At 41.1% G+C, this 25322-nt stretch overlaps 3 protein-coding genes across 3 annotated transcripts; 2 read left to right on the forward strand and 1 right to left on the reverse strand.

Moving 5' to 3' along the window:
• LOC121752492 (RING-H2 finger protein ATL38-like) lies at nucleotides 1-3044 on the forward strand. Its single transcript, XM_042147596.1, has 3 exons — nucleotides 1-784; nucleotides 1198-1295; nucleotides 2528-3044. The coding sequence occupies exons 1-3, from the start codon at nucleotides 626-628 to the stop codon at nucleotides 2916-2918; spliced, it is 648 nt and encodes a 215-aa protein (XP_042003530.1). The 5' UTR covers nucleotides 1-625; the 3' UTR covers nucleotides 2919-3044.
• Nucleotides 3045-16709: 13665 nt separating this feature from the next.
• Nucleotides 16710-19435, reverse strand: LOC121750548. The gene is made up of 6 exons (XM_042145103.1): nucleotides 19294-19435; nucleotides 18286-18936; nucleotides 18085-18173; nucleotides 17626-17725; nucleotides 17133-17357; nucleotides 16710-17010 (listed from the first exon to the last, which is right to left on the reverse strand). The coding sequence occupies exons 2-5, from the start codon at nucleotides 18868-18870 to the stop codon at nucleotides 17208-17210; spliced, it is 924 nt and encodes a 307-aa protein (XP_042001037.1). The 5' UTR covers nucleotides 18871-18936; nucleotides 19294-19435; the 3' UTR covers nucleotides 16710-17010; nucleotides 17133-17207.
• Nucleotides 19436-20291: 856 nt separating this feature from the next.
• Nucleotides 20292-22755, forward strand: LOC121750535 (GABA transporter 1-like). The gene is made up of 7 exons (XM_042145084.1): nucleotides 20292-20451; nucleotides 20531-20761; nucleotides 21205-21302; nucleotides 21449-21635; nucleotides 21718-21848; nucleotides 21937-22170; nucleotides 22265-22755. The coding sequence occupies exons 1-7, from the start codon at nucleotides 20349-20351 to the stop codon at nucleotides 22643-22645; spliced, it is 1365 nt and encodes a 454-aa protein (XP_042001018.1). The 5' UTR covers nucleotides 20292-20348; the 3' UTR covers nucleotides 22646-22755.
• Nucleotides 22756-25322: the final 2567 nt, after the last annotated feature.

Below are 25322 nucleotides of genomic sequence, written 5' to 3' on the forward strand. Positions count from 1 at the left end.
GTCTCCTTGTCTCGTATTGTTTGTAACTTTGTATCTTCTTTCTCACTTCTTAATTCTTATTTTCCAACTTAAAGGTGTGGCAGCCACTCTACTCTCCCTTTCTCCTTTTCTCTCTCCTGTTTGAATTTCTCCCCTTCTTTTTGGTTGCTTGTATTTCACACCATGGGCGTCGTTGACTTGGGCTCAGCTAAATTCCACTATGGCTTTTCTCCCACCTTCGCCATTACCGTCTTCTTTACATGTGCGGTCTAAATAGGGCATTTCTATGTTAGAGAGATAGACTGGGAGGAGTTGTAGGAGTCTTAAGAGGAGTTAGACTTGATAAAGATTGAATTTTTTTTGTAGGGAAATTAAAAATAGGTATGCAGTAGTTGTTCAAAGATGCAGTCTTTTCTAGCTTTTCCGATTTCTTGATTCATAACCTTGTAATTGTTGGAGGGTTCTTTTTAATTTTATTTTAGCTACTATGAACAGTGCAAGATTTGAAATTTTCGGGTGTTTGCAGTTGCGGGACACTCAAATTATTAGTAGAAAAAGTAGAGAGAGGTGAATTTCAAATAAAAAAGGAATCTTGATTGTTTTTGTGTAGTAGGCAGGCGACAATCAATAGCAAAAAAGGGTAAAAATGATAACTCCAGGCATAAATTTAGTGATGACAGTGATTGGATTTGGATTGAGTATTATGTTCATAGTGTTTGTGTGCACGAGGCTAATTTGTGCTAGGATACAATTGAGTGCATCACGCAGGTCTCTTGCCAGAGCTAATAGATCTGATCTTAGCAATGTAAGCAGTCCTCTTTAACTACTTTGCTGCACTTTATCGCTTTCGAATTTTGTTGCAGATTTCATGTTTCCATATTTTGCAAATTCTTGAATTAGCTGTGTATAGTTAGTTACATCTTGTGCAATTTGAATTAGCTGGTTTGGGCAGGGTTCGGGGGAGGTTTTATGCTGTTTTAGGCACTTGAAAGCGATTAATGAGTGTTTGGAATCGAGTTGCATCGTTCCATGTTTCTGCACAATTAGTTTATATACAATGATGTTTTCTATGCCCTGTCCGATTTGTGCTCATCATAATGTGGGGTTTTGAATGAGAGAGTTAGTTTATCGTACTTAAACAAGAGCTATCTTTCTATTTGGATCTCTTCTTACTTGTTCTACTCGGAGGGAGTTTAATTCTGCTCTGTTGTTGAACAGTTGGAGAGGGGTTTTCATGGCCTCGAGCCTCTAGCGCCGGCCAACTTTCCTGTGATGAAGTATAGAGAGTTATGCTTGTCCACAAGAGAACATGCTTGGTAAGTTGATAGTTACATTTTCCGAAAAAGTCATTACTATTTTTATAGTCTCTGTCCTATTTTCTCAATTTGTATGCTTCATAGATTCTTGTTGAATGAGTAGCTTTTAGCTTTCCCTAAACGTGATTTAACTCACTTGAACTCTTCACGATTAAATTATGCGCCTTCTTGCGAATCCTTGATTACTCAATGGGCGTAGCAGAGTTCAATATAGTTGTATCACTTGGTTGGGATGCAAATTTGAAAGACAATAAGGTCAAAATTTATATTTTTAAGTACAAAAGCCCTGTTGTTCAGCAGACACTCAAGTTTACCGTGTAAATTTATGGCTGTGAGCTTGTATTCGAGGCTAGAATGGTTCCCCGTCCCTAGATATGCGAACTTTTTTAGTAGAAAAACATTAATGAACACATTAAGATTGATCTTGTCATCTTTTCTCGACCTTAAGTTATCTAGCTTAATGTTTTGGGCTTTGTCTAGATTTTGGCTCCCTGTTTGTAACCTCATCCTACTTAACGACTCACTCTTTTAAGTGTTTGCGTATTTGCATTATATTTCTGCACGACTATCTCCAACACGAACCTTACTTTCGTTTTTAGTCTGTGAAATGTTACACTGTATGTCAAAGTTGGTGCCACCTTATGCTAGGGGTTAAATTAGCCATGGTTGAACTGAATGTTTTGCTTACTTTTTGTCGAGTTCTCCTTCTCTGTATATTAAGCCCCAATGAATGATGGATGAGCTCGTGTTTTGGTAGTGAACCTTGTGTGGCTCCGTATAATCTGACCTAGATATTGTAGTTTCCAATCTGTAGAAATATGTTTGTACAAGGTAGCTATAAACCTTTCATGTCGAAAAAAGAAACGAAACCCTCTACCTAGCATTAACCCCTGCACCATCCCAAAAAAACCATCTACATATATGAATAGTGGAAAAAAGGAAAAAGAGTTCCATTTTCACTGTTTTCTCCTCCATCAAATCGTCCGTTTTCTCGTACAAATATAAACACTCGTGGAACTAGTAAAGTGAGTATATTGGTTTAGGTCATGTAACACGGGTCAGGGTCCGTGCTTAGCATTGTCTACGAGACTATAGACTTAACATAATCATAACATAGTTTTTATGCATCTCAAGTTCACCAGATTTGGCCTAACCACGATTTTCACTAGTTAATATATATGTAGAGTTTTCGACTATTGTCTGGAACTGATCAATTTCTCGGCCAATTTCAGCCAGAGATGCACGGTATGCCTGGCCGACTACCACGAGGAAGACACGCTGTGCGTTCTGCCAGTGTGCGGGCATTCATTCCATGCAACGTGCATTGGGATCTGGCTGCAGCAGCAATCCACCTGTCCTGTTTGTCGGATTTCTCTGCGCGAGCTTCCAGAGAGGAAGTGGTATATGCAGCCGATGTTCAGCCAAGCAATGCGGTCTCAGTACCGGATGCAGTCAGTTAACGCGCACTATTATTGCCACTGCATGGCAAACGGGAACAGGCCAAGATCAAACGAGCATGTGGAGGAGCCATCGGAGGGTGGTGCAGTCCATGCCGGGCGCAGCAACTCAGGCATTGTTCATGAAAAGAATCGAAAACCAGAGAGCCCGTCGTCAAACCAGTAGTGAGCCAGCTTGTTGGTGTTGATTTTTTGTAAATATGGTGTTGGTTTTTTCTCCTCTTTTTCCTTGTACGAGGATTTTTTTACTTCATTTGGAAAGCAATGTCATAGTATAAATTAGATCGGTTAATTCGATTCGTCCAGATTTGGTTGCCGAATTGATATTTAAGTTATAGTAATGATTAATTAATTAGGTCATGATCTTCAATAATACTTATAGCATTCATTTAAACAAACGCCTTTCGAAAGTGAATCAACTTTACCTGGAATAGTAACTGCATGAATACCGATATTCACATGTAGTTTTTAATTCGATATATGAATAATATCGATACAATAGTTCTATATAAGAATGCTAGGTAATCTTTGTAGAACTTTACATAATTAAAAAAATTGATGTATAATATATAATATCCTAAGCTAGTTCAAAAATTGATGTATAATATATAATATCCTAAGCTACAGAAATCTAAAAGAGAAGTTTTTGATTTAGGACTGTCGTCTTCATAAAAGCATTTGAATACCATGAATATTGAAGTAACATTGTGAAAACTTTTTTTAAGATGACTAACTATATGGAACGATTAACTAAACATTATGTGATTATATCTAGCCTAATGCACATGCAAATTAAAAGCTGAAAATACATATTTTGGTGTCCTCACTATTTGGAATCTCTTGTTGGCTCTAACCACCGTCGCCATGGCTCCCATAATCAGTGGCGGACGCAAGATTTTATAATTGGGAGGGTTCAACCTCATGGTAACAATTGTAAGGTATTTTTTTGATGTCGACGTAGACGAAAATTGCGACATTATTACGACAGGAGGGAGATGAAAAATAAGATAGAAATAATTAAATAAATGGAGAAACTAGAGATATGTATATATTTAATATTATTAATTATGAAATTTTTTTGGAAATAACATGAAAATTTTGTGTATAATAGTTGTAGAGAAATAAAAAAAAATCATCACAAAAAATAAGAAAATTTGAAATTGTAGAATAAATTTTGAAATAAGTTAATTAATAAAATATTGTAAAACATGAATTTTTTGTTTATAAAAGCCGCAAGAAATATAAAAATATCATAAAAAACAGTAAAAATACAAATTAAAATAATAAAAAAGATAAAAAGGCCAACTGAGCTTGTAAGGAATCGAACATAGTCTACGAAAATTTTGAAATTTTTGAAGAAGGAAAAAGGAAAAAAAAAAACTTTAGGTGGGGCTAATTCCCTCCCTTCACCTCACTGGGTTTGCCCCTGCTCATTCCAACTGTGGTGCAACCGACCTGATTGTTACCCTACAAAATACTCCTTATATCTCTTTAAAAATGAAATATTTTCTTTTTTTAAGTTCGTCCCATTAAAAATGAAACGTTTCATAATATATAAATAATATCATCTCTATTTTTTCCTCTCTCTTACTTTATTCTCTCGTAATTAACTTATAAAATAACACTATGATGGGGTACGAACTAAACCCTAATGGCAAGCCCAATAACAGTGACGGCCCATCAGCCCAGAGCCCAAGAAAGAGTATCTGTTCGGCACCAAAGAGTTCGGCACGACCAAAGAGTTCGGACTCAGCCTACAGCTCGGTAAAAGCCGACCAGTCAAGCTCTCCTCTCAGATCGGCAAGAGCTGATCGGTAAAGTCCAGCAGTTCGGTCTCAGCATTCGACCGAACTAGGAGTTAGTGGACTCATGAAAGGCCTCCACGACCTCCACTATACCCACGATCTATTTAGTGGTACGAAGCAGTTATTGAGCAATTATTGCTCACCCACGATCTTGTTAGTGGGGCTGCAAACCACGATCCTAGTTCAATGTATAAATAGAACTTAGATCAGATAGAAAAAGGTTAAGCTCTCTAGAGATAAAACATCATATAGCAAGTCTGTGTTGTAAGCTGTAATCCCAGATCAAGCAATACAATCTTGCCCTCCCTTCTTCCCGTGGACGTAGATTTACTTCAGTAAATCGAACCACGTAAATTCTTTGTGTCGTAGTCTTTATTCTCTACCAGCATTTACTAACATCAGAAATTCGCGGATCCATCACTGGCGCCGTCTGTGGGAACCAGAGAACAAAATTTGTGATAAAGCGAATTTTTGATCCATTTTTTCCACCCGAAAAATGCATACCAGATCGCAGAGTACCCGTATTCCTGCCCGTGAGAACCAGGAGGAAGCCAATCCATCCCATAGGTCTGGAAAACAGCCTAGGGATAAATCCACCACCAGTTCTCATGGCGAAGGAACAAGCCGCTCCAAAAATCGTCCCACTGAGTCTTCCCAGCAGCCCGATTTGAATGAGGCTGTCAAGCAGTTTTTGGCGGCGAAGCAGGAGGAATTCTTAACCTTCCTGCAAAAAAGCCAAAAGCAGCCGGAGACGAAAACGGCGGATTCTCCTTCTCCCTCCGCACAAGAAAGTCACTACCGCAGTAGTGTCGCATCTCCCAGGAGAAAGAATCCCCGTCCCCAACATGTTCCAGTTCCTCCTCGGTACCGGAATCACAGGAGAACTCAATCTCCTCCATACCGACGAGATATCGGATTCGCCGTGTACGGAGCACTGAAGACTCCGTTCTCGGACGACATCACCCGAACTCCCCTACCACAGAACTACCGAACTCCGTCGATGACTTACGACGGGCTCGTGGACCCTCACGATTTCTTGGGGCGCTATCAATATAACATGGCGAACCAGGGTCTCAACGAGGTCCACATGTGCAAGCTGTTTCCCGAGCTGCTCATCGGGAACGCGAGAAGGTGGTTCGATAGCCTCCCCCAGGGCAGCATCAGATCTTACCGAGATCTAATGGATGCCTTCCACAGGAGGTTCTTTCAGAAAGCGGAAGCCCGAATCACTTCGGCTCAGCTGCTTTCCATTCGTCAAGGTCGCGACGAAAAAATCAGCGACTTTATGACAAGATTCCACAAGGAATGCCTGCAAGTAGACGATCTCAACGATCTGCTTGTCATCTCGGCATTCCAAAATGGAATCCTGCCCGGAGCTCTCTACAGGAAGCTCGTTGAGTGCGGTCCGCAGACAGCTCAGGAAATGTGGGACATTGCGGACCAGTACTCCCGGGCCGATGAGGCAGACCGTCGCAAACGGTCGTTAGACAGCTCATCGACCCGAGGAGACAGAAGGAAGCCCGATCATAGCGATCAGGGGCATCCTCGCCGGACTCCATTTGAAAGAATTCAAAGGGCTCCGGTGCAAGACAGATTGGGACCCCGTCTCAATCCCGAGAAGCCGCCCGCTCAGTTCGTACCGCTGAACAAGCCGAGAGCGGAAATTTTCGAACTGCACTCTGACCTATTCGAAAAGCCAAAGCGGATGACGAAATCAGCCGCGCGCCGACCACAGGATAGCTACTGCTCCTACCATCAAGACCACGGTCACGATACTGAGGAGTGCAGAAACTTGGCTGCAGGTATCGATGTTCTTGTGAAGGCAGGGACATTGAAAAAATACCAAAGCAAGCAGCCAAAGAAGAATAAGAAGCAGAGTGGTGCGAACTGCGCTCCTCAGGATCCGAAAAGGCAGCCGGATCCCGAAGACGACGACGAGCCGCAATATGATGGAGTAATCCAGACTATTGACGCTCTCCCTGCCGGGAAGACCAAGTCGTCCCTAAAGTCAGAGCGCAGAGGCTCCAATCGAGAGGAGCCAACGCATAAAAGGCTGAAGCAGGACGAAGTGATTACGTTCTCGGATGCTGATCCCGTCCCGGCCATCTCTCCTCACCAAGACGCCATTGTCATCCAAGCCGGAGTGGCAAACAAACTGATCCACAGGGTGTTTGTGGATACAGGAGCGTCGGTTAGCATTCTTTTTAAAGAGTGCTTTGACAAACTAGAAGTGGACCCAGCTCGGCTCAGTCCGGCTCCGCTTCCCCTGAAGAGCTTCGCCCAGGAGGACACCCGCCCTGAAGGTATTATCAGCCTTCCGATCACGGTGGGGAAAGCGCCTACTAGCTCCAGTACGATGATTGAGTTTTTCGTGGTGAAAGCTCGGTCCCCGTACAACATCATCCTGGGAAGAGACTGGCTCAACACAGTTCGGGCCGTTTGCTCCACTTATCACCTCACCATCAAGATCCCTACTAAAGGAGGGATAGCGGTCATCCGAGGTGACCAAAAGAGAGCAAAGGAATGTCTGCAAATTGCGCTTAGAAGTGCCGAGCAGTCAGATCGGCACCACCAAGCATAGCAATCACAGCAGCCGGAGTCAGAGGCGATGACCGAAGTCATACCGGAGCCGAACTCGATGACAGTTCAGCTGTACGAAGACGATCCATCCAGAACGGTTAAGATCGGCTTCGCGGGAACGCCCCTACTTCGGGAAAAAACCATCCAGCTCCTCAAGGAGTATAAAGACGTCTTTGCATGGTCTCCGTTGGATATGACCGGAGTGCCCCCCGAGGTAATCACTCATCGGTTAAATATTGATCCTTCAGTCCGGCCGATAAAACAGAAGCAAAGACTCTTTGCGGCAGAACGAAGTCAAGTCATCCATGACGAAGTCCGTCAATTATTGAAGGCGGATGTGTTATTCGAAGTGAAGTATCCTTCGTGGGTGGCCAATCCTGTCATGATCAAGAAAAAGGAAGGAGGATGGCGGATGTGCATAGATTTCACCGATCTAAATAAGCACTGTCCCAAAGATTGCTATCCCCTTCCGAACATAGATAAAAAAGTAGAAGCTTTGATAGGCTTTGAAATTTTTTGTTTTCTTGATCTGTACAAAGGATACCATCAAGTTTTAATGGATGAGATTGACGCTTCAAAAACGGCCTTCATTACTGATTTCGGCATTTTCGCTTATAAAAAGATGCCATTCGGTTTAAAGAATGCCGGAGCCACTTATCAAAGGATGGTAGACAAGCTTTTTCGGCACCTGATTGGAAAGGAGGTCGAAGTGTATGTTGACGATATAGTCGTCAAAAGCAAAAGCACTTCGGAGTACGAGCACAACCTCAAGTCCACTCTCAACGTGCTCAAGAAAGCCAACCTCAAACTTAATCCCCAAAAGTGTACCTTTTTGGTAGATTCGGGAAAGTTTCTGGGTTGTTGGGTTTCAAAGGACGGACTCAAGGCAAACCCCTCAAAAGTTCAAGTTGTTCAAAACATGGCGATGCCGAAGTCCATACATGACGTGCAAAGGCTAACCGGATGTCTAGCCGCACTGAATCGATTCCTTTCTCAAGCAGCCGAAAAGCAACTGCCGTTCTTCACGGTGTTGAAAAAGGCACCAAAGTTCGAGTGGGGAGCCGAGCAGAAAAAGGCCTTTGACGAGCTCAAAAGTTATCTAGCCGAGCTTCCTATTCTCTCTGCTCCAACCGAAGCCGAAGTAATATTCTTATACTTAGCGGCATCGGATCAAACCATCAGCGCGGTGCTTGTACGAGAAGAAGGCCTAAAGCAGCTTCCCATCTACTTTACAAGCCGAGCGTTAAGAGGTCCAGAAACCAGGTATCAACCTCTGGAAAAGATTGCTCTGGCATTAGTAAATGCAGCAAGGAGACTGCGGCCATACTTCTATGCTCACAAGGTATGCGTCTTAACTGATCTGCCACTTCGGCAAGTGTTGACCAAACCAGAAGCATCAGGCAGAATCGCCAAGTGGGCTATAGAGTTGGGAGAGCACACAATTGAATATCTACCTCGGAAAGCCATCAAGGGACAAGCCTTGGCAGATTTTCTTGCAGAAGCGAAGTTCGATCAAGCAATTCCTGTTATTGCCGAACAGAAGAATTCTGCCAGTGCCGAACTAGCACAGCCCTTGGAATCCGAAGTAGAGCCGCCGGACTGCTGGAGCGGGTTCGTAGATGGAGCTTCGAACAAGATGGGAAGTGGAGCTGGTATTTTACTTGTCGCTCCCGACGGACACGAGGTAGCCTACTCACTTCGGTTCCTATTCCCCACTACTAATAATGAAGCCGAGTACGAAGCCCTCCTGGCCGGACTCCAGTTAGCGCAAAGTCTGCTCGTCAAATCTCTCAAAGTCCATTGTGATTCACAAGTCATAGTAAATCACATGTTGGGTACAAGTGAAGCCCGTGACGAGAGAATGAAGAAGTATTTGGACAAAGCGCAAAGCATCAGCCGAAGTTTCTCCTATTTTCGGATAACCCGCATTCCCAGAGCGGAAAATAGCCGAGCAGATACCTTAAGTAAGTTGGCCTCAGATCCGAGCTCAAAGGCGGAAGAATTAATGCATCGAAGCATTGATGAAGCCGAGGTACATTCAGTATCCAGCTCGCCGAACTGGATGACGCCGATCTTGCAGTATCTGGATCAAGGACAATTGCCCGAGGATAAGAGAGAAGCTCGGAAGATCACGTGCCGAGCACTTCGGTACGAACTTCATGAAGGAGTCCTCTTTAGAAAGTCTTACCTCCAGCCGTTATTGCGGTGCGTAGGACCAGAAGAGACGGACTACATCCTCAGAGAAGTTCATGAAGGATCGTGCGGTAGCCACATCGGAGCCAGAGCTTTAGCTAAAAAAGTTCTGAGGTGGGGATATTATTGGCCAACCATGGTACAAGAGGCAGTGCAGCTCGTCAAGAAGTGTACGAAGTGCCAAATTCATGCAAATGTCCCAAGGATGCCGCAGACCGATCTATACACTATGCAAAGCCCTTGGCCTTTCATGCAATGGGGCATAGACATAGTGGGACCACTTCCTCAAGCTCCTCGGCAAATGAAATTCCTTATCGTTGCCGTGGACTACTTCACGAAGTGGGTGGAGGCTGAACCATTAGCTACGATAACGAGCTCAAAGGCATTGGACTTCGTCTGGAAGAACATAGTGTGCCGATTTGGCATACCCCACATCCTCATCTCGGATAATGGGACTCAGTTCACCGACAAGACGTTCAAGAATTGGTGCCAAGAGCTGAACATTCAACAGCGGTTCACTTCGGTCTCCCATCCCCAAGCAAACGGACAAACGGAAGTAACGAACCGGATTCTGGTGAAAGGGTTAAAAGCTCGGTTAGAACAAGCCAAAGGACAATGGGTAGAAAATCTCCCTCAAGTCCTATGGTCCTACCGAACTACACCCAAAACCTCCAACGGTGAAACTCCGTATAGTCTGGTGTACGGCACTGAAGCCGTAATTCCGGTGGAGATCGGCGTACCCAGTCCCCGAACTCTAAATTTCTCCTCAGAAATGAATGACGACGGACTGAGAGCAGAACTAGATCTCGCCGAAGAAAGAAGAGAATTGGCGTGCATAAAAGCAGCCAAGTATAAGGAGCAAGTAGCCCGGTATTATAACCAAAGGGTGAAAAAGCTTCAATTTCAAGTGGGAGATCTCGTCTTGAGAAACAACGAAGTAAGCCGAGCAGAAAAGCTGGGCAAACTCGAACCCACATGGGAGGGTCCATATCGGGTGTCAGAAGTCCTCGGCAAAGGGTCTTATAAATTGACTCACATGTCAGGAGAACAAGTACCCCGAACATGGCACGTCTCCAACCTCAAGAAGTTCCACTTGTAAGAGACAAGGTCCGGTCAGTCTGTCTTGTGTCTAGTTCGGTCATAGGGGTACATGTTTTTATTTGTTTGTTTTTTACTTGTACCTTTTACTTGTCGTTTTATACAAAGTTTAAAGTTTTTTTCTTTCATCTTTTTCATTTTTTCTCTATGTGTTTTGTCTCTATGTGCTTGTCGTCTCTTACAAATGGTACCAAGGTATATCGTTCTTTAAAGACTGATCCCCTTTTTAGATCGATTATTAAAGACTATTGTGAGTCCAAGCTTCTAAGGAGGATATAAGACCACAATTCAGCTTAACAAGCAGTCCGTCTGAAACGAACTGCAATAAGCCAACGATTGTGAGTCCAAGCTTCCAAGGAGGATACAAGACCGCAATTCAGCTTAACAAGCACTTCGTCTGAAACGAACTGCAATAAGCCAACGATTGTGAGTCCAAGCTTCTCAGGAAGATACAAGACCACAATTCGGCTTAAGAAATAAGCACTTCGTCTGAAACGAACTGCAATAAGGGAAAGTCCGATCCACGCGATAAACCTCGCCGAATTAGGACGACCAAGTTCGGTCAAAGAAGTTTACCTCATAAGACCGGGGACGACCACGTCTAGTCAAAGAGGTTTACTGCATAAGACCACTTCGGTTAACTGGGAAAGTCCGATCCACGCGATAAAACTCGCCGAATTAGGACAAGGGAAAGTTCGATCCCGGCGACAAAAATCGCCAAATTAGAACACAAACCAAGTTCGGTCAAAGATGTTTATTTCATCAGACCAAAGACGAGTCCGGTCAAAGATGTTTATTTCATCAGACCAAAGACGAGTCCGGTCAAAGATGTTTATTTCATCAGACCAAAGACGAGTCCGGTCAAAGATGTTTATTTCATCAGACCAAAGACGAGTCCGGTCAAAGATGTTTATTTCATCAGACCAAAGACGAGTCCGGTCAAAGATGTTTATTTCATCAGACCAAGGACCAAGTCCGGTCAAAGAAGTTTACTTCATAAGACCAAGGACCAAGTCCGGTCAAAGAAGTTTACTTCATAAGACCGAGGACAAGTACGATGAAATTTTTTCGCTAAGCTGTAAATACAGTGTTAGAAGCGAAAACAAAATTTCATTTTTCAAATCTTGTTCGGCATACAACTCCACTACCCTACAAAATGGCGTTACGGTATTACAAAGGACTATTCTACTGTCCAGGGTTGCTGAAGTTAAGCCACCTATCTGCAAAATCCTCTGGAAGCCGAGTTCGGTTGTTCCGAGCAGATGAAGAATAAGCAGGTCGACGAGATGCTATCCTCGACCCAACACCTCTTCCGCGAGCCCCAGAAGCTCTAACCCCTCGGCGATGAAGAGTCTCTGCAATAAGCATCTGCTGATCTTGCTCGCTCATAGTCACAACTCCTCGGCGAATTTCAGTCCGTCCCTGTCTTGACGATTCCGGTTGCTCCTGAGCCCGTTCTCGTCTTGACGTTTCCGGCTGTTCCGGAGTTCGTTGTTGACTTGGAGTAGGATTTTGAACAAGGGAACCAGAGGCTTGATCTGGAGTGCGAGCATCTGTTGGCGGGAAATGCCTAAGGAATCTCTCGATTGCGGGACGCCGGGAAAGAATGATGTCGTACCGAGAAGCCCAGCGCCGTAATGATTTCACAACTTGTTGGCAAGCCGAGCTCTCCAGCGCATTGTTCCTCCGGAGTACATGATATTCCTCCCACAGTTCGTCAACTCGACTCTGAACATCTGATATGGTCACTCCCCCGCGCACACGGATGTAATCCTCGTACGCAGTCCTCTCAGCAATGGTCGTATTCAGCTCGGCCTCCAGATCCTTCTTATCGGACTCTAAGTCCTTATTATCGGCCTCCAGCTTCACTAAACGAGCCAGAAGCTCGTCATTCTTCGTCTGATCGGCTATAGCTCTTTTCTCAGCTTCGTCTAAAGCCGAAGAGTACAGCCGTTTCCAGTGAAGTATCTCCATCTCCTTGAGTACAAAGCAGCTATATTAGTTCGGCAGCTGTACCGAGCAGATAGTAAAATACAACAGGAATAAAGGCGAGTACGAAAAGCTATACGAAGACAAGTGTAGAGAATTTTTCATTCACAAGGAAAATTTTTTTACACTAGGAGGGCTTCAAGGCCATTTTACAAGGAAGAAACTAGACTAAGAGAAGGGAGACGAAATCATACTCCGCCAGCTTCGTCTCCGGATCCTCGGTCTGGTTCAGCTTCTTTCTCCTGAGCTACCTCAGCCTCGGCCTCGCATCCTGCCGGCCTCGCCTCCGCCTCCTGATCGGCCTCCTTCTCCGGATGCCCGGCCCGCTCGACTTCGGCCTCCAGCTCCAGCGGCTCGGCCTCACCCTCTCCGTTGTAAGTCGAAGCGGGTGAAACGGGTCCCACGGAGGCAAAGATAGCCTCCAGGTTCTCGTCCCGATCAGCTCGACAACTCCGGACTCGGTCTGCAGAAAGCAGGACCGAGGATGAAGCGAGCTCCTCAAGGAGCGGCAGATTCTGAAGCCGAGCTGCTATCTCTCGGCTGTACAGAGGCAACACGACGTCGGCCCCCTGCTCGCCCTTATCGGTAATTAGCCTTACCAGACTACCGACAAAGGCCGAGAACTGGCTGCTCAAAAAGAGTTTCTCCGTGTAAACACGGAGAGCCTCCCCCTGGGCAGCCACGGCGGCAGCCTCCTTCATAGCCTCCCGGTGCTTCGTCTGCTCTTGCAGGATGATGATCTGGTTTTTGGCTGACCGGGCTTCATCCTGAGCCGAGATCCTAGCAGCTCGGGCCCTCTCAAATTTGGCCTCAGCCTGTTCGGCCAGACTACGAGCAAGATGCAACTTCTTCTGCATCTCCTCGTAGTCGTGGGATGCTTTGGAGAGCTCCACGGAGACGAACTTGGCTCTCTGAAGATGAACAAGGAAAAAACTCAACAGAATGGCCATCAAAAAATGTGGAAAAGAAGCCAAGTCAGAAAGCTTACCTCCACAAAATTCGTCGGCCATTGAAAAGGCTCAGGGACGTGTTCCGGGATGTCTGCAACCACCTCGGAGATGACCAGGTCTTTCCCCGGCACTCTTGGGGACTCATGAAATTTCCCCTTCCCTTTAGCCGAACACGGCTCCGGCTCTTTCGGATCCGAAGAAGAGGTTCTTTGCCTCTTCGGATTCTTCTCGGCTTCAGACGCCGAGCGAGGGGCTCTCTGCCTCTCCGGCTCCACAAGCTCGGAGGACTTTCGGATAGCCTTGTTCAGCATGTACACTGCCAAAAAGCAAGAAAGCAAGGTTAGTTTTCTTCGTTAAAGCAGTAGAGCATAAAGATAAAGAGAAATCCTCACCCTCGGCCTCTTCGTCCGAAGACGAGATGTCGAACACGACGTCGCCCTTGACGAGCTCAGACTCCGTGTATTGTTTCCTAACTATGGGAATCTTGTTGAGCTCGCCATCGAGCTCGTCCAACGGTTCAGGCCGAGGATGACGGATAACGGACTTCGGCCCTCTCCAGGGAAAACTAGGAGCCGCGGTCCTATCATAGTAGAAGAAGCGGTTTTGCCACTTCGGCCACTTCGTTTTACAAAAGGCCCTAAAGGGCTGTACAGGGATCAAGTAAAACCAAGACCCCTTCCTCTTAAATTGAAAGAATTTAAGGATCGCCTTCAAAGACAAATCCCTTCCTAACCTACGGAGTTCGGCAGCGAAGGCCGACAAGTGCCTCCAAGAGTTCGGAGTCACCTGGCCCAAAGGAAGCTGAAAAAAATCTAGTAAATCTATAAAGGCAGAAGGGAGGGGGAAACGAAGCCCGCATTCTAAGCTGGCCTCGTACACGGTGGCGTAACCCTCCGGCGGGGAGTCAGCCCTATGATCACCGTCAGGTACCACCGCCTTCCCCCCAGGAAAAAAGTATTTTTCGGGTAGGGATATCACAGTATCCTTACTCAAAATACTATGGAAATACTCTACGGTCTTCTCCCCGGACTCTTTCCGGCCAGAAGACCCCTTACCGCCTCTCATACCGCTACCCGACTCCGAAGAAGAAGAAGAAGACATTTTTCTTACTTTTTGAAGGTGAAGAAAGTCTGAAGAAGCTCTTGAAAGCGGAAGAAAATTTCTCGAGAAAGAGAGAGTATAGAAGACGCAACAGCAAAAGTGTTCAAATGAGGAAGAAAGAGCATATTTATCAGATTCGGGAAAGATTTCGAGATCGTTGCGCTGTTTCGAATCCCACCTTTTCAGGATTCAACGGCCGGATTTTACTGTCGCATTTAATGCAGGCACGCGCAAGGCACGTCCCCTGACGTCAGCCTCCCCCTTACCGTTATCCAGAATGCCGAAGTGACTCACCTCGCCGAAGTGATTCACTTCGCTTTTCGGGGGGGGTAGTGATGGGGTACGAACTAAACCCTAATGGCAAGCCCAATAACAGTGACGGCCCATCAGCCCAGAGCCCAAGAAAGAGTATCTGTTCGGCACCAAAGAGTTCGGCACGACCAAAGAGTTCGGACTCAGCCTACAGCTCGGTAAAAGCCGACCAGTCAAGCTCTCCTCTCAGATCGGCAAGAGCTGATCGGTAAAGTCCAGCAGTTCGGTCTCAGCATTCGACCGAACTAGGAGTTAGTGGACTCATGAAAGGCCTCCACGACCTCCACTATACCCACGATCTATTTAGTGGTACGAAGCAGTTATTGAGCAATTATTGCTCACCCACGATCTTGTTAGTGGGGCTGCAAACCACGATCCTAGTTCAATGTATAAATAGAACTTAGATCAGATAGAAAAAGGTTAAGCTCTCTAGAGATAAAACATCATATAGCAAGTCTGTGTTGTAAGCTGTAATCCCAGATCAAGCAATACAATCTTGCCCTCCCTTCTTCCCGTGGACGTAGATTTACTTCAGTAAATCGAACCACGTAAATTCTTTGTGTCGTAGTCTTTATTCTCTACCAGCATTTACTAACATCAGAAATTCGCGGATCCATCACACTACATGCCAAAAAACAAATGTTCCATATATAATGAGACGGATTTTGTTGTGATCTGCTACCAACTGATGTGTATGGGTGATTGCTTTGAACTTGAGAAACTGGAATAGGGATGGTGGGCTTGGCCTCCAAAACAGGGCTTAGCTTGCCCTGCAAACAAACTAACCTGTGCTTCTGTTTAGATCGAAACAATGAGGTTGCTTACTCCCTAAAACAAATAAGTTCATTCACTAAGATGAGAAAATGCAATTGATGCTCACAAATTTGATTCAAAAAAATCAACCATTCCTTAACAATCTACGTCTATCTGCATGTCAAATTCCCAGGTTTAACAAAGAAAAATAAAATTAATGCTTACCTTAATTGATAATATGTTCATGGGTACTTGCATGTTCAAGTATGGTTGAGTTGCAACTCGAGACAAATAAGATATAGATAATCACATGGTTTTTAAAAATATTGTTCTTTCTTTAAATCTTAACATGTATCTACCTTAAATTTTAAAACTTCCGGGATAATAAAGAAAAGCGTAACATAAAAAGAAGATTCAACTAGACTTGACATTATAGAATCGATGGATAAAGAAAGAACAATATTTTTAAATAAAAGTAACACTATAAGGTAGTGTAAGAAATCTCTTTTAAAGGTAGGGTAGAAATGCTTATTTACTTAAATTTCTCTTAGAAAACAAAATATGGAAAGGAAATAATTCCATTTTGGCGAACTCCACTGAAGTGTCTAGAAAGAGAAATACGGATAATTGAATTAAATTGGAAGTGTATTTAGTTATGGAGCAGTCCTGCTGAGACTTGACAGTTGACATATATACATTGCAATCAAATAAATTGGAAGTGTTATGTTTAAGCAATTAAATTTGGTGAATTTGTGCAAGAAACAAATAATTCCCCCGTTTCCTATAAATAATTTTCTATTGATTCAATACATCTTAATGCGATTTTAGTACTATACTAGCACATAATATACGCATATTGAGAAGACACATTTCAACTTACAAAAATGTAATTTACGTATAATTATTTTCTATTTTATCTTTATCTATTACACTATTTATTGTATAATAAAATTGTATTCACAAATATTAAATAAGACTATTTTGGTGAATAGAACATTTTAAATATAATTTGAGGCAACACAAAGACAATATTGATGCGACGGGGAAATGTTAGTTTGCAAATTATAATAAATATACTTTTATTATATTATCAAATGCAATTTAATACAAATATAAACATTAACGCATAAATTTGAATCACGCATGTAACACAGAATCTATTAACACAACCAAAAATGAAAAAGAAAATTAATCCAGCAACAAAATAGTAATAAAACCAAACTCAAGCTTTCTTCATTTGACAGTTAATAGTGTCACACTAAAAAGATTGGTTTCACAATCCCTAAGAAGTAGAAGAAACACACCCACAAAACATGACCTCAAACTCTTCACAACAAATTTTTTTATGCATTATTCAAATCAGTTGCAGTCGAGACGTAAAGATTTTCTTCGTGCCAAGAACCAAGCCAAGTCGTCTTCTTGTTGTGTATGGAGAAGTATCAAAATTGTACGAGGAAAAAAAGAATTTATTGAAGCCCTGCAACATCATTAGGAGAAGCCAATTGTAATTTTCCTCAAATCATACAATAACGGATAGTACACGAGATATCGATAATATAGCTATCAATGCAGCAACATAACATACACGAGATAACATACCTATAATAGCTATCATCCCCTTAAAAATTTTGAGATGATAAAGCACCAAGAAATCATTAGGGAGTAGTTTGATCATCAATCAGCTTTAGAATCAACAGAACTGGATGAAGCATTCATGTGATCGCAGAAAATGACAGTTTGGGTATTTTCAGAGATAAATGGTCGGATTGATTTGACAGCATCGAGGTAAGTACCTCCGACAGGGGCTTCTAGTCCATCTATAACCTGCAATTACGAAAGCAACCATATTGAAAGAAAAAAAAAGGTGTTCATGCAAACAAGAGTTCGAGTAGCTATAATTAAGCTAAGCTGACTGCATCCAACACTGCAAAATACACACATAAAAGAAACAAATATCTGAAATGTTCTATCAATAGTCTTCCCTAAAGGGATTAATCGTTCTTTAACATTGATACTGAAGAAAAATGACTAAGCAGGCACACGGCAAACACGAAATCAAGGTAAATTTAGTGACATGGCTGATTAAATTTACCATTAATGCCAACTCGGAAATATCAACCGCCTTCAATGACAAAAGCTCTAGGAGCGTCTCTGGGGTGGCGATTATAAACTCGGGTTCAGCACTCTTTAAACTGCCACAGGCAAACATCATAGTGCAATCAAAGGAGTAGTTTAGAAGGACTATACAAAGTCAGCAGCAAAGAAAAAGTACAGCTAAAATACATGGATATATAACATTCACAAGTTGCAAATCTTTTGAGATGGAAATATATACTACTACAAGATTTCTATCAATCATCTTTACCACTAATGCAGTAATGCATTAGTCTATTTACTCGAAAGACTAATGTTATAGGATTAGACGATAAATTATAAAGCTATTTAAGCATGTTCGTTTCAGAAATAATGTGTACCGACTTACTAACCAGGAAATAATATGAACTGGGTTATACCGACTTAGATTGAGGAACTTTTTGGGTGCTAAGCTAACCTTTCAATTTGGAGATCCATGGAAACACCCGAGTGCAAAAACAATGTATATACGCCACATTCTTCCAAAGGCTTGCAGACCTCGAGCACCTGACCATACCCAGCAAGATAAATTAAATGATCAGATTATGCTTTCAATCACGTCGATGGAGGTATTAACATAATGCCAGTATTATTTACAAATCAACAAAGAATCAACAACCTTGGAAGCTTTTTCTTGAGATGGCACAAGATACAAAAGAAAAGGGCTATCTGATGATCCATCATCTTCCTCTGCCCCTGCCTCAGCCCCAGCCTCTTCCTCTTCCTCTTCCTCCTTCATTGAGATTGAATCAGCAGCAGTTGATGCTATCCAAGCAATCTTCCTAGTCTTAGAATCAGCTCCATCTTTATCCAACACATCAATTCCTTTGTTGTAACAACTCCAAAAATCAAATCCCCAAGAATCGGTAAAATAAGGCATGTCATCTTCGGAATTATACGGCTCATCTTGATACAGAGCTTCCTGAACTGAGTTAAGGCACGTAGTCAAGAACTTCGACGGGCATCCTTTGCCTTTGTCAGCATCATGCTCTTCCAAAGAATTATTGGAGCTGTCACACTTGATAACCCGCCATGTTGGCTTCCCCAAATCGACTGAAACCTCTGGTCTCACAATACCTAAAGACCACCTAATCAATTCTTTCAGTCCATTCTCCCGATTCTCGGGGTCCACAGTCTCATGTTTTCCACTACCTGAACTGAGACCCCCCTTCCATAAGCTACCCTCTTTAGTTCCCACTGTCATACTTCTTTACAACTAAACTCCTTTTATCTATCAATCAAAGAGTGCTCTGAGACTAATGCGTAGGCCCTATATATAAAGATTAAATCACAACAACAAACAAAAACTCTTATGCTTCATCATCAATCAAATAGTAATTTCACCCAAACAAATTATTGGCAAGGAACTACAACCCACTAACTGCATTCCTCAAAGACTCAATTCCTTCCAAACATATCACTCAAGAATGAAGAATCCATATTCAAGATCACAAAATTAATCAATGGAAACATAAAAAAATGCATACGGTTAAAAAGAGAATCTTGATTACTCAATGCAGCCCACAAAATTACACAATGAAAATAAGCGACACAATCATCAATCCCGGATAAAAATAATGACAAAAAAAGTTAAATATCTTTAGTTCTTGGTGTAAAGAAAAATGACCTGACAGATACGAGTGTGATTGGGTTGACTGAGATTCTCAGCGGCCTCCGATGAAGAATCCCTTTTGCTTTTCTTGCTAAAAGTATGGTTTTCGCAATTGATAGCTGAAGATGAGAGGTTGATGAAGGCGGTTTTGAACGAGTTAGTGTGATGAAACACTGAAACAGAAGAGTTTATATAGTGTTGGTTAGGCTGGAATGGAATAATTTGTGGTTGTGATGGCTTTTTCGTAATTAACATCACTTCGTAGGTTGGGTGGGCTTGGACTTTTGGGCCAACTGGGCCTAGGGGATTAACTGAATGCTTTGACTACCTTCGATTTAGGCGTTTAGTTGGGATTTACTGATTTAGTCATTATTTAGAATGTGAGACATTATTTAAGAAACTGAATGTGACAACTATGAACTTCTTTATCTAATTCGCTATTATTTTTTAACAGTTTATAGTTCTTAAAATATGACTACATTTTAATGAATTATTTAACACTCTATCTTGCAAACCTCTTAAATAAGCTTAGTTAAAAACCATTTTTTTGTATCACAATTTTTGGACCATTTGGCAATTTGCAATCACAATACGTTCAAATGATTTATGGCAAATTTCATATGTCAGCAGGCAGCAATCGCTTAACCTAGACATATAACTATTTCCTAGTCATTCAAAACAATATCGTTTGAATTAAAATAACAAATTAATAAAACTCTTATTTTAAAATAAATGCTAGTGGTAAAATAGTTTTATACGACGATGAGTATAATTCCGAAACAGTTTTCAAAGAGCTGGACCCCAATCATGCATACTGCTTACCCTGTTTTTATCATTTTATGCAATTTTTTTTTCCTAGAAAGTCTTTAGTCTTCCTATCCAATTCATCATATACATCATCATTTTATTATACACATAAAAGTATGCTGCAGATGATATTTAAGTTTTTGTAGTCTTGTAGCATTGACCGTGGAAAATATCTGAAGTGTCATTTTCCCATTTCTCTGATGACTATTTATATGTCTATCATTAACACAATCACTTAGAAATAGAGCACAGAGAGAGAATTAATGGGAAGTGTTGCAGTAGATTCCGCCGGAATATTCCCTGAAGGTGGTGAAGATGGTTCGAAGAATCTTGACGCCGGCGCCCTCTTTGTCCTTAAATCTCGAGGTCAGCAACACCAAAATTGTTGAATTTAATTAGAGTTTTCTCTTTTTTTTGTAATAAAATTATATCGTGATGTGAACAGGTTCGTGGCTGCACTGCGGGTACCACCTAACGATGGCTATAGTTTCGCCGGTGCTGCTGAGCTTGCCGTTGGCGTTCACGTTGTTGGGTTGGAGCGGCGGCGTTCTTTGCCTCACCGCGGCGGGATTGACCACTTTCTACTCCTACAACATGCTCTCTATTGTCTTGGAGCACTTTGCGCTACTTGGAAGGCGCCATCTTCGGTTTAGGGACATGGCCCACGATATTTTAGGTGCACGTTTGGTAGAGATAAATAAACAAAACATGATAAGAACATACATTTGATCATTTTTATCATATAACTCCAAAATAGATGAGTTATCTATGATCTATTCATATTTTCTTTAAATCTAGGTTAACAAATTAGGCTTTGATTCATTGTGTAGGTGAAATTCATGATATCAACAACCATTTTTAAAGTATTAGAATTAAATTAAAAACAAATAAATGCCATTAACATGGAAATGAGAATTGTGCTCAAATAAGTTAAATACCAAGACATTTCAACTTTTGTTTCTTTTTAATAAATAATACCTAACCACTGCATTCATTCTCCTCTAGCATTAGTATCTTTGAAATTTTGTTACTCCATTTGTCATTTACTTGTGATCTTTTGACTATAGATTTGGAGTATAAATATTCAATTATTTTGTAATGTTTACTTGATTAATGCAGGCCCTGGGTGGGGCCGTTACTTTGTGGGCCCTCTTCAATTGGGTATGTGCTATTTTGCTGTAATTGCATGTACACTTCTTGGTGGACAGAGCCTAAAGGTTAGCCTTTCTTCTTCTTTTTTTCTAGCCCATTAAAACAACTTTATGAGCTTCTTTCTAGCACAACAATTATATCACAAATGTTTTAGATAAAAATAAATAAGTAGTAGTACAGTTTAGTGAATAAGACACTTTATGTTTTGCAGTATATTTATTTACTATCTTCACCAAATGGAAGCATGCAACTTCATCAATTCATAGCCATATTTGGAGGGCTAACCCTAATTATGGGCCAAATGCCATCTTTTCATTCTCTAAGGCACATCAACCTTGTTTCCCTTTTTCTGTGTCTTGTTTATTGTGCTTGTACCACAGCTGCTGCAGTTTATATAGGTAAATATATTCATCACATAATTTCATATGACACTCTAAAATTTCTTGTTGATATAAATTGAATCATTTCTTTTTGACATAGGACATTCATACAAAGCACCTAAAACGGATTACACGGTGACCGGGGAAGGCATAAATCGTGTTTTCGGTATCTTCAACGCTATCTCAATCATCTCCACAGCTTATGGAAATGGTATTATTCCAGAAATACAGGTAATTCATTCAGATTTAATAAATTTGATAATTTATTGATATAGTATATATAAAGAAAAATATAAATAGAGAATTTGGTTTGGGACAGGCTACCATTGCTCCACCAATGGCTGGCAAAATGTTCAAAGGATTGTTGGTCTGTTATTCTGTGGTGATATCAACTTTCTTCAGTGTAGCAATTTCTGGATATTGGGCATTTGGAAATCAATCTCAGCCGTCGATTCTCTCAAATTTCATTGTTGATGGAGTGCCCTTGCTGCCTAAATGGGTTCTCTTCATAATCTATGTCTCCACTCTTATCCAAATCTCAGCTGTCACTTTAGTAAGATTTCCATATAAAATGCTCACTAGTCTTTAATTTGATTTCTAATTAATTGATGCAAATTGATATAATGTGACATGTTAATAATATGTAGGTGTACTTGCAACCAACGAATGTTGTTATAGACCGCAAGTTTGCCGATCCCAAGAAGCCTGAATTTTCGACGCGTAACATAGTTCCACGGCTCGTTTTTAGGTCATTATCGGTCGTGATTGCAGCCACGGTGGCTGCAATGCTTCCTTTCTTTGGCGATATGATGGCGTTGGCCGGTGCATTTGCTTGCATTCCTCTAGATTTCATTATGCCTATGGTTTTCTATAACGTGACATTCAAACCCTCGAGAAGGAGCTTCATTTTTTGGGTGAACACCGCTATCGCCGCCGTCTCCACCGTGTTGGTCGCCGTAGGGGCGGTTGCATCCATCCGCCAAATAATTTTGGATGCCAAAACTTATAAATTGTTTGCCAACATGTAATGCACTAGAAATTGTTTCTTTTTTATGTTACTTTGTTTATAACATGAATTAAAAAAAAGTGTGTTTGTAATCATATTTATTGTATATCTTAAAAATAGAATTTATGCTTAGAGGTGACATAACGTAAACATTATTATTTTGAAAATAAAAATATAAAATTGCTACAACGTATAAAGTCTTTGCATTCACAGTGAAATAAATTGCATTCGGAAAATATGAAATTTCACTTCTTATAAGATTCACTCAATCACACTCTAGTGTTGCACTCATTCAATATGTGGATGCGTCCATACCGATCAAATCTTCATGATTTGAGGGTTGGAAATGATTCTCTTCACTTATTTGAAATACTATAAGTTTTAATTGAAACCGTTTATTACACTTTTTTGCATATATAGTATTTGTGCGCTTTTATATGTCAAATCATCACTTCTCATTACATCCAAAACCTATTTTGGGCCTTAGATCCAATACCCATATCTTTGAAATGGTTGAATAGATCTGGATCAATAATGAAACAAATGTTCAATTTCATAGATCACACAAAACTGATCTTGGTCAATTCAATATCGGATAATTTCATATCAGTTCAATCTAAAATAACCGATACCTATAAATAAATGATTGTGGTAAGTTAAATTGAACTTAAATACATGTAAATTAGTCAAAAAAAATTTTTATAAAATACCACGTGAGTAAAATGATTGGTAAAGTATTTCCTATAATATAGAAGGTTTGAGCTTCGGTCTGAGAGTGTTTTTTTAGGTAATGAGTATTAGTAATAAAAAAAAAGATGAAATTGTGTATTTAAACGATAAATTGATCAAATAAGTTCAAGAATAATTAGTTAGTAAAATAATTAAAATAAGTAATTAAGCGTCTTCTTCTTAGAAGTTTTACAAGTTGAAAGAATTTACGTGTAAATTGTTACCATCAACTCAGTTGGTGTAGTATTGTAGAAATATAGTATATACTAGTTCGAGTGAATAATATATAGAAATGAATATAATTTTGTCCTAAGCCGTTGACCTAAATATTTGGTCATTTTTAAAGACAAAAAGATGAGGTTTATGTTTTCTAATAAGCTTTGGTGATTGGGTTTACTTGGCTCAAGGCGTGAAATGCGCACAAACTTACAATTTTTAATTGTTTGTTTAAATAAATTAAGGAATTTCTTTATCCAACTCGATAATATCTTTTATACTAGTAAACATATTTTTTCTTAATTATGGATATGTCATTATTCACCCATTCTTATAACAGATATTTTTTTATATGCACACGAAATTGACGATTTCAAAGTCTTCATTCTTTAAGCTGGGATGTTACAACACTCCAAAATTGGAAAATATTTCTTAAAAGAAAAACCAACTCACAGTCACGGGTTCAATGACTAATTTAACTTTTATAACTCAATATACATCTCCACAGCACACACATTCATATATATACAATTTGATTAAAAAAACATTATTCTATTAAAAAAATATTCCCAACTTTGACCTATTTTTAGCTTAATTTACAATAACTGCAAAATTAACTTGAATTTATATGGATTGTTCATTTTATAGTATGTTAAAAAATACACCAAATAAAAAAGATTTGTGGCTAAAATTTTAAAAGCAATGTTAAATTTTGGAATAAAATGATATTTTTCTCTTTATGAAAGATATATATTTGGGGTATTTAACTGTAGTTGATTGTGTATAGTTTTTTGTTAAAAAGTTAGTAAGTGGATATTAAATAATTGTAATATTCCTATTGAAAGCACACGAGAAAATCGCCCTATAATCAATGTTGTTAGGCCATCCGCAACGCTGTCTCTTATCCATCTCTTAACCGTCTCATCTCTTAACTATTTATGGGCTCTACTGTACTTTTCACTCCATCTCTTAACTAAGAGACAACACCTGCAACCCTCCGTCTCTTATCACTCTCTTAACCATCTCATCCCTTAACTATTCATTCAATTTCATTTTTTATTTTTATTTCCAACAAATTCAATTAATAAAAACACACTTCATTAAATAAAATAAAATTACAACTTAAAATCCTTAAAAAAAATACATAATTAAATTCGTGGTAAAATAAATAAAAAAAAGACATAATTTAAAATACAATTTTATAGAAATTATAAAAACTAATCCACCGGCGAATCATCCCTCGAAGGCGGTGGCAGTGCACTCAAGCTACCTGGAGGCGGAATACCAATTTGTCTTGTCATATACTCAATTCCGGCATGATGAGCTTGATAGTATTGTGGAGGCGTCATGCGGGAAGTATCCGCCATCGTGGCGGTCAAGTACATGGACAATAGGGTGTTCGAGCCCGAGACCGAGCCCGCCTGGCTTGATTCACCTCGGCCCCTCCTCCCTCTAGCCGCCTTGGTCACTTGCAGCCGACGGCGCCCACGGGAGGAGCCCCCTACATCGGTGGTCGTGCCCTCAACCTCTTGTGAGGCGCTGTCTGACCCGCCCTCACTAGACGAGTATTGGCCACCGGCCGTGTGCTTCGTGCGCTTCGAGCTCGAGCCCTGGCTAGACTGGACACCGTCGGCCCACCTTTCAACGTCTTTGACGGCCTCCCAAACATCGACATGTTTGAATTCTTTGTCGTTGTCGTCAAAGAAGACTCGCAAAGCCGCTCTCATAATGTCGGCTCCACTGGCTCCGCTTTG

The sequence above is a fragment of the Salvia splendens genome, chromosome 10 (genome assembly GCF_004379255.2).
Source record: "Salvia splendens isolate huo1 chromosome 10, SspV2, whole genome shotgun sequence".
Taxonomy (NCBI): Eukaryota; Viridiplantae; Streptophyta; class Magnoliopsida; order Lamiales; family Lamiaceae; genus Salvia; species Salvia splendens.

Excerpts from the sequence above, each read along its gene's own strand:
- LOC121752492 (XM_042147596.1), top strand. The coding sequence starts at position 626 with ATGATAACTCCAGGCATAAATTTAGTGATGACAGTGATTGGATTTGGA. Across the intron at positions 785-1,197 it reads ATAGATCTGATCTTAGCAAT|TTGGAGAGGGGTTTTCATGG; the intron begins GTAAGCAGTCCT and ends GTTGTTGAACAG. Across the intron at positions 1,296-2,527 it reads TCCACAAGAGAACATGCTTG|CCAGAGATGCACGGTATGCC; the intron begins GTAAGTTGATAG and ends GGCCAATTTCAG.
- LOC121750548 (XM_042145103.1), bottom strand. The coding sequence starts at position 18,870 with ATGACAGTGGGAACTAAAGAGGGTAGCTTATGGAAGGGGGGTCTCAGT. Across the intron at positions 18,174-18,285 it reads CTCAAGAAAAAGCTTCCAAG|GTGCTCGAGGTCTGCAAGCC; the intron begins GTTGTTGATTCT and ends GGGTATGGTCAG. Across the intron at positions 17,726-18,084 it reads ATGGATCTCCAAATTGAAAG|TTTAAAGAGTGCTGAACCCG; the intron begins GTTAGCTTAGCA and ends TGCCTGTGGCAG.
- LOC121750535 (XM_042145084.1), top strand. The coding sequence starts at position 20,349 with ATGGGAAGTGTTGCAGTAGATTCCGCCGGAATATTCCCTGAAGGTGGT. Across the intron at positions 21,849-21,936 it reads GTATTATTCCAGAAATACAG|GCTACCATTGCTCCACCAAT; the intron begins GTAATTCATTCA and ends GGTTTGGGACAG. Across the intron at positions 22,171-22,264 it reads AAATCTCAGCTGTCACTTTA|GTGTACTTGCAACCAACGAA; the intron begins GTAAGATTTCCA and ends AATAATATGTAG.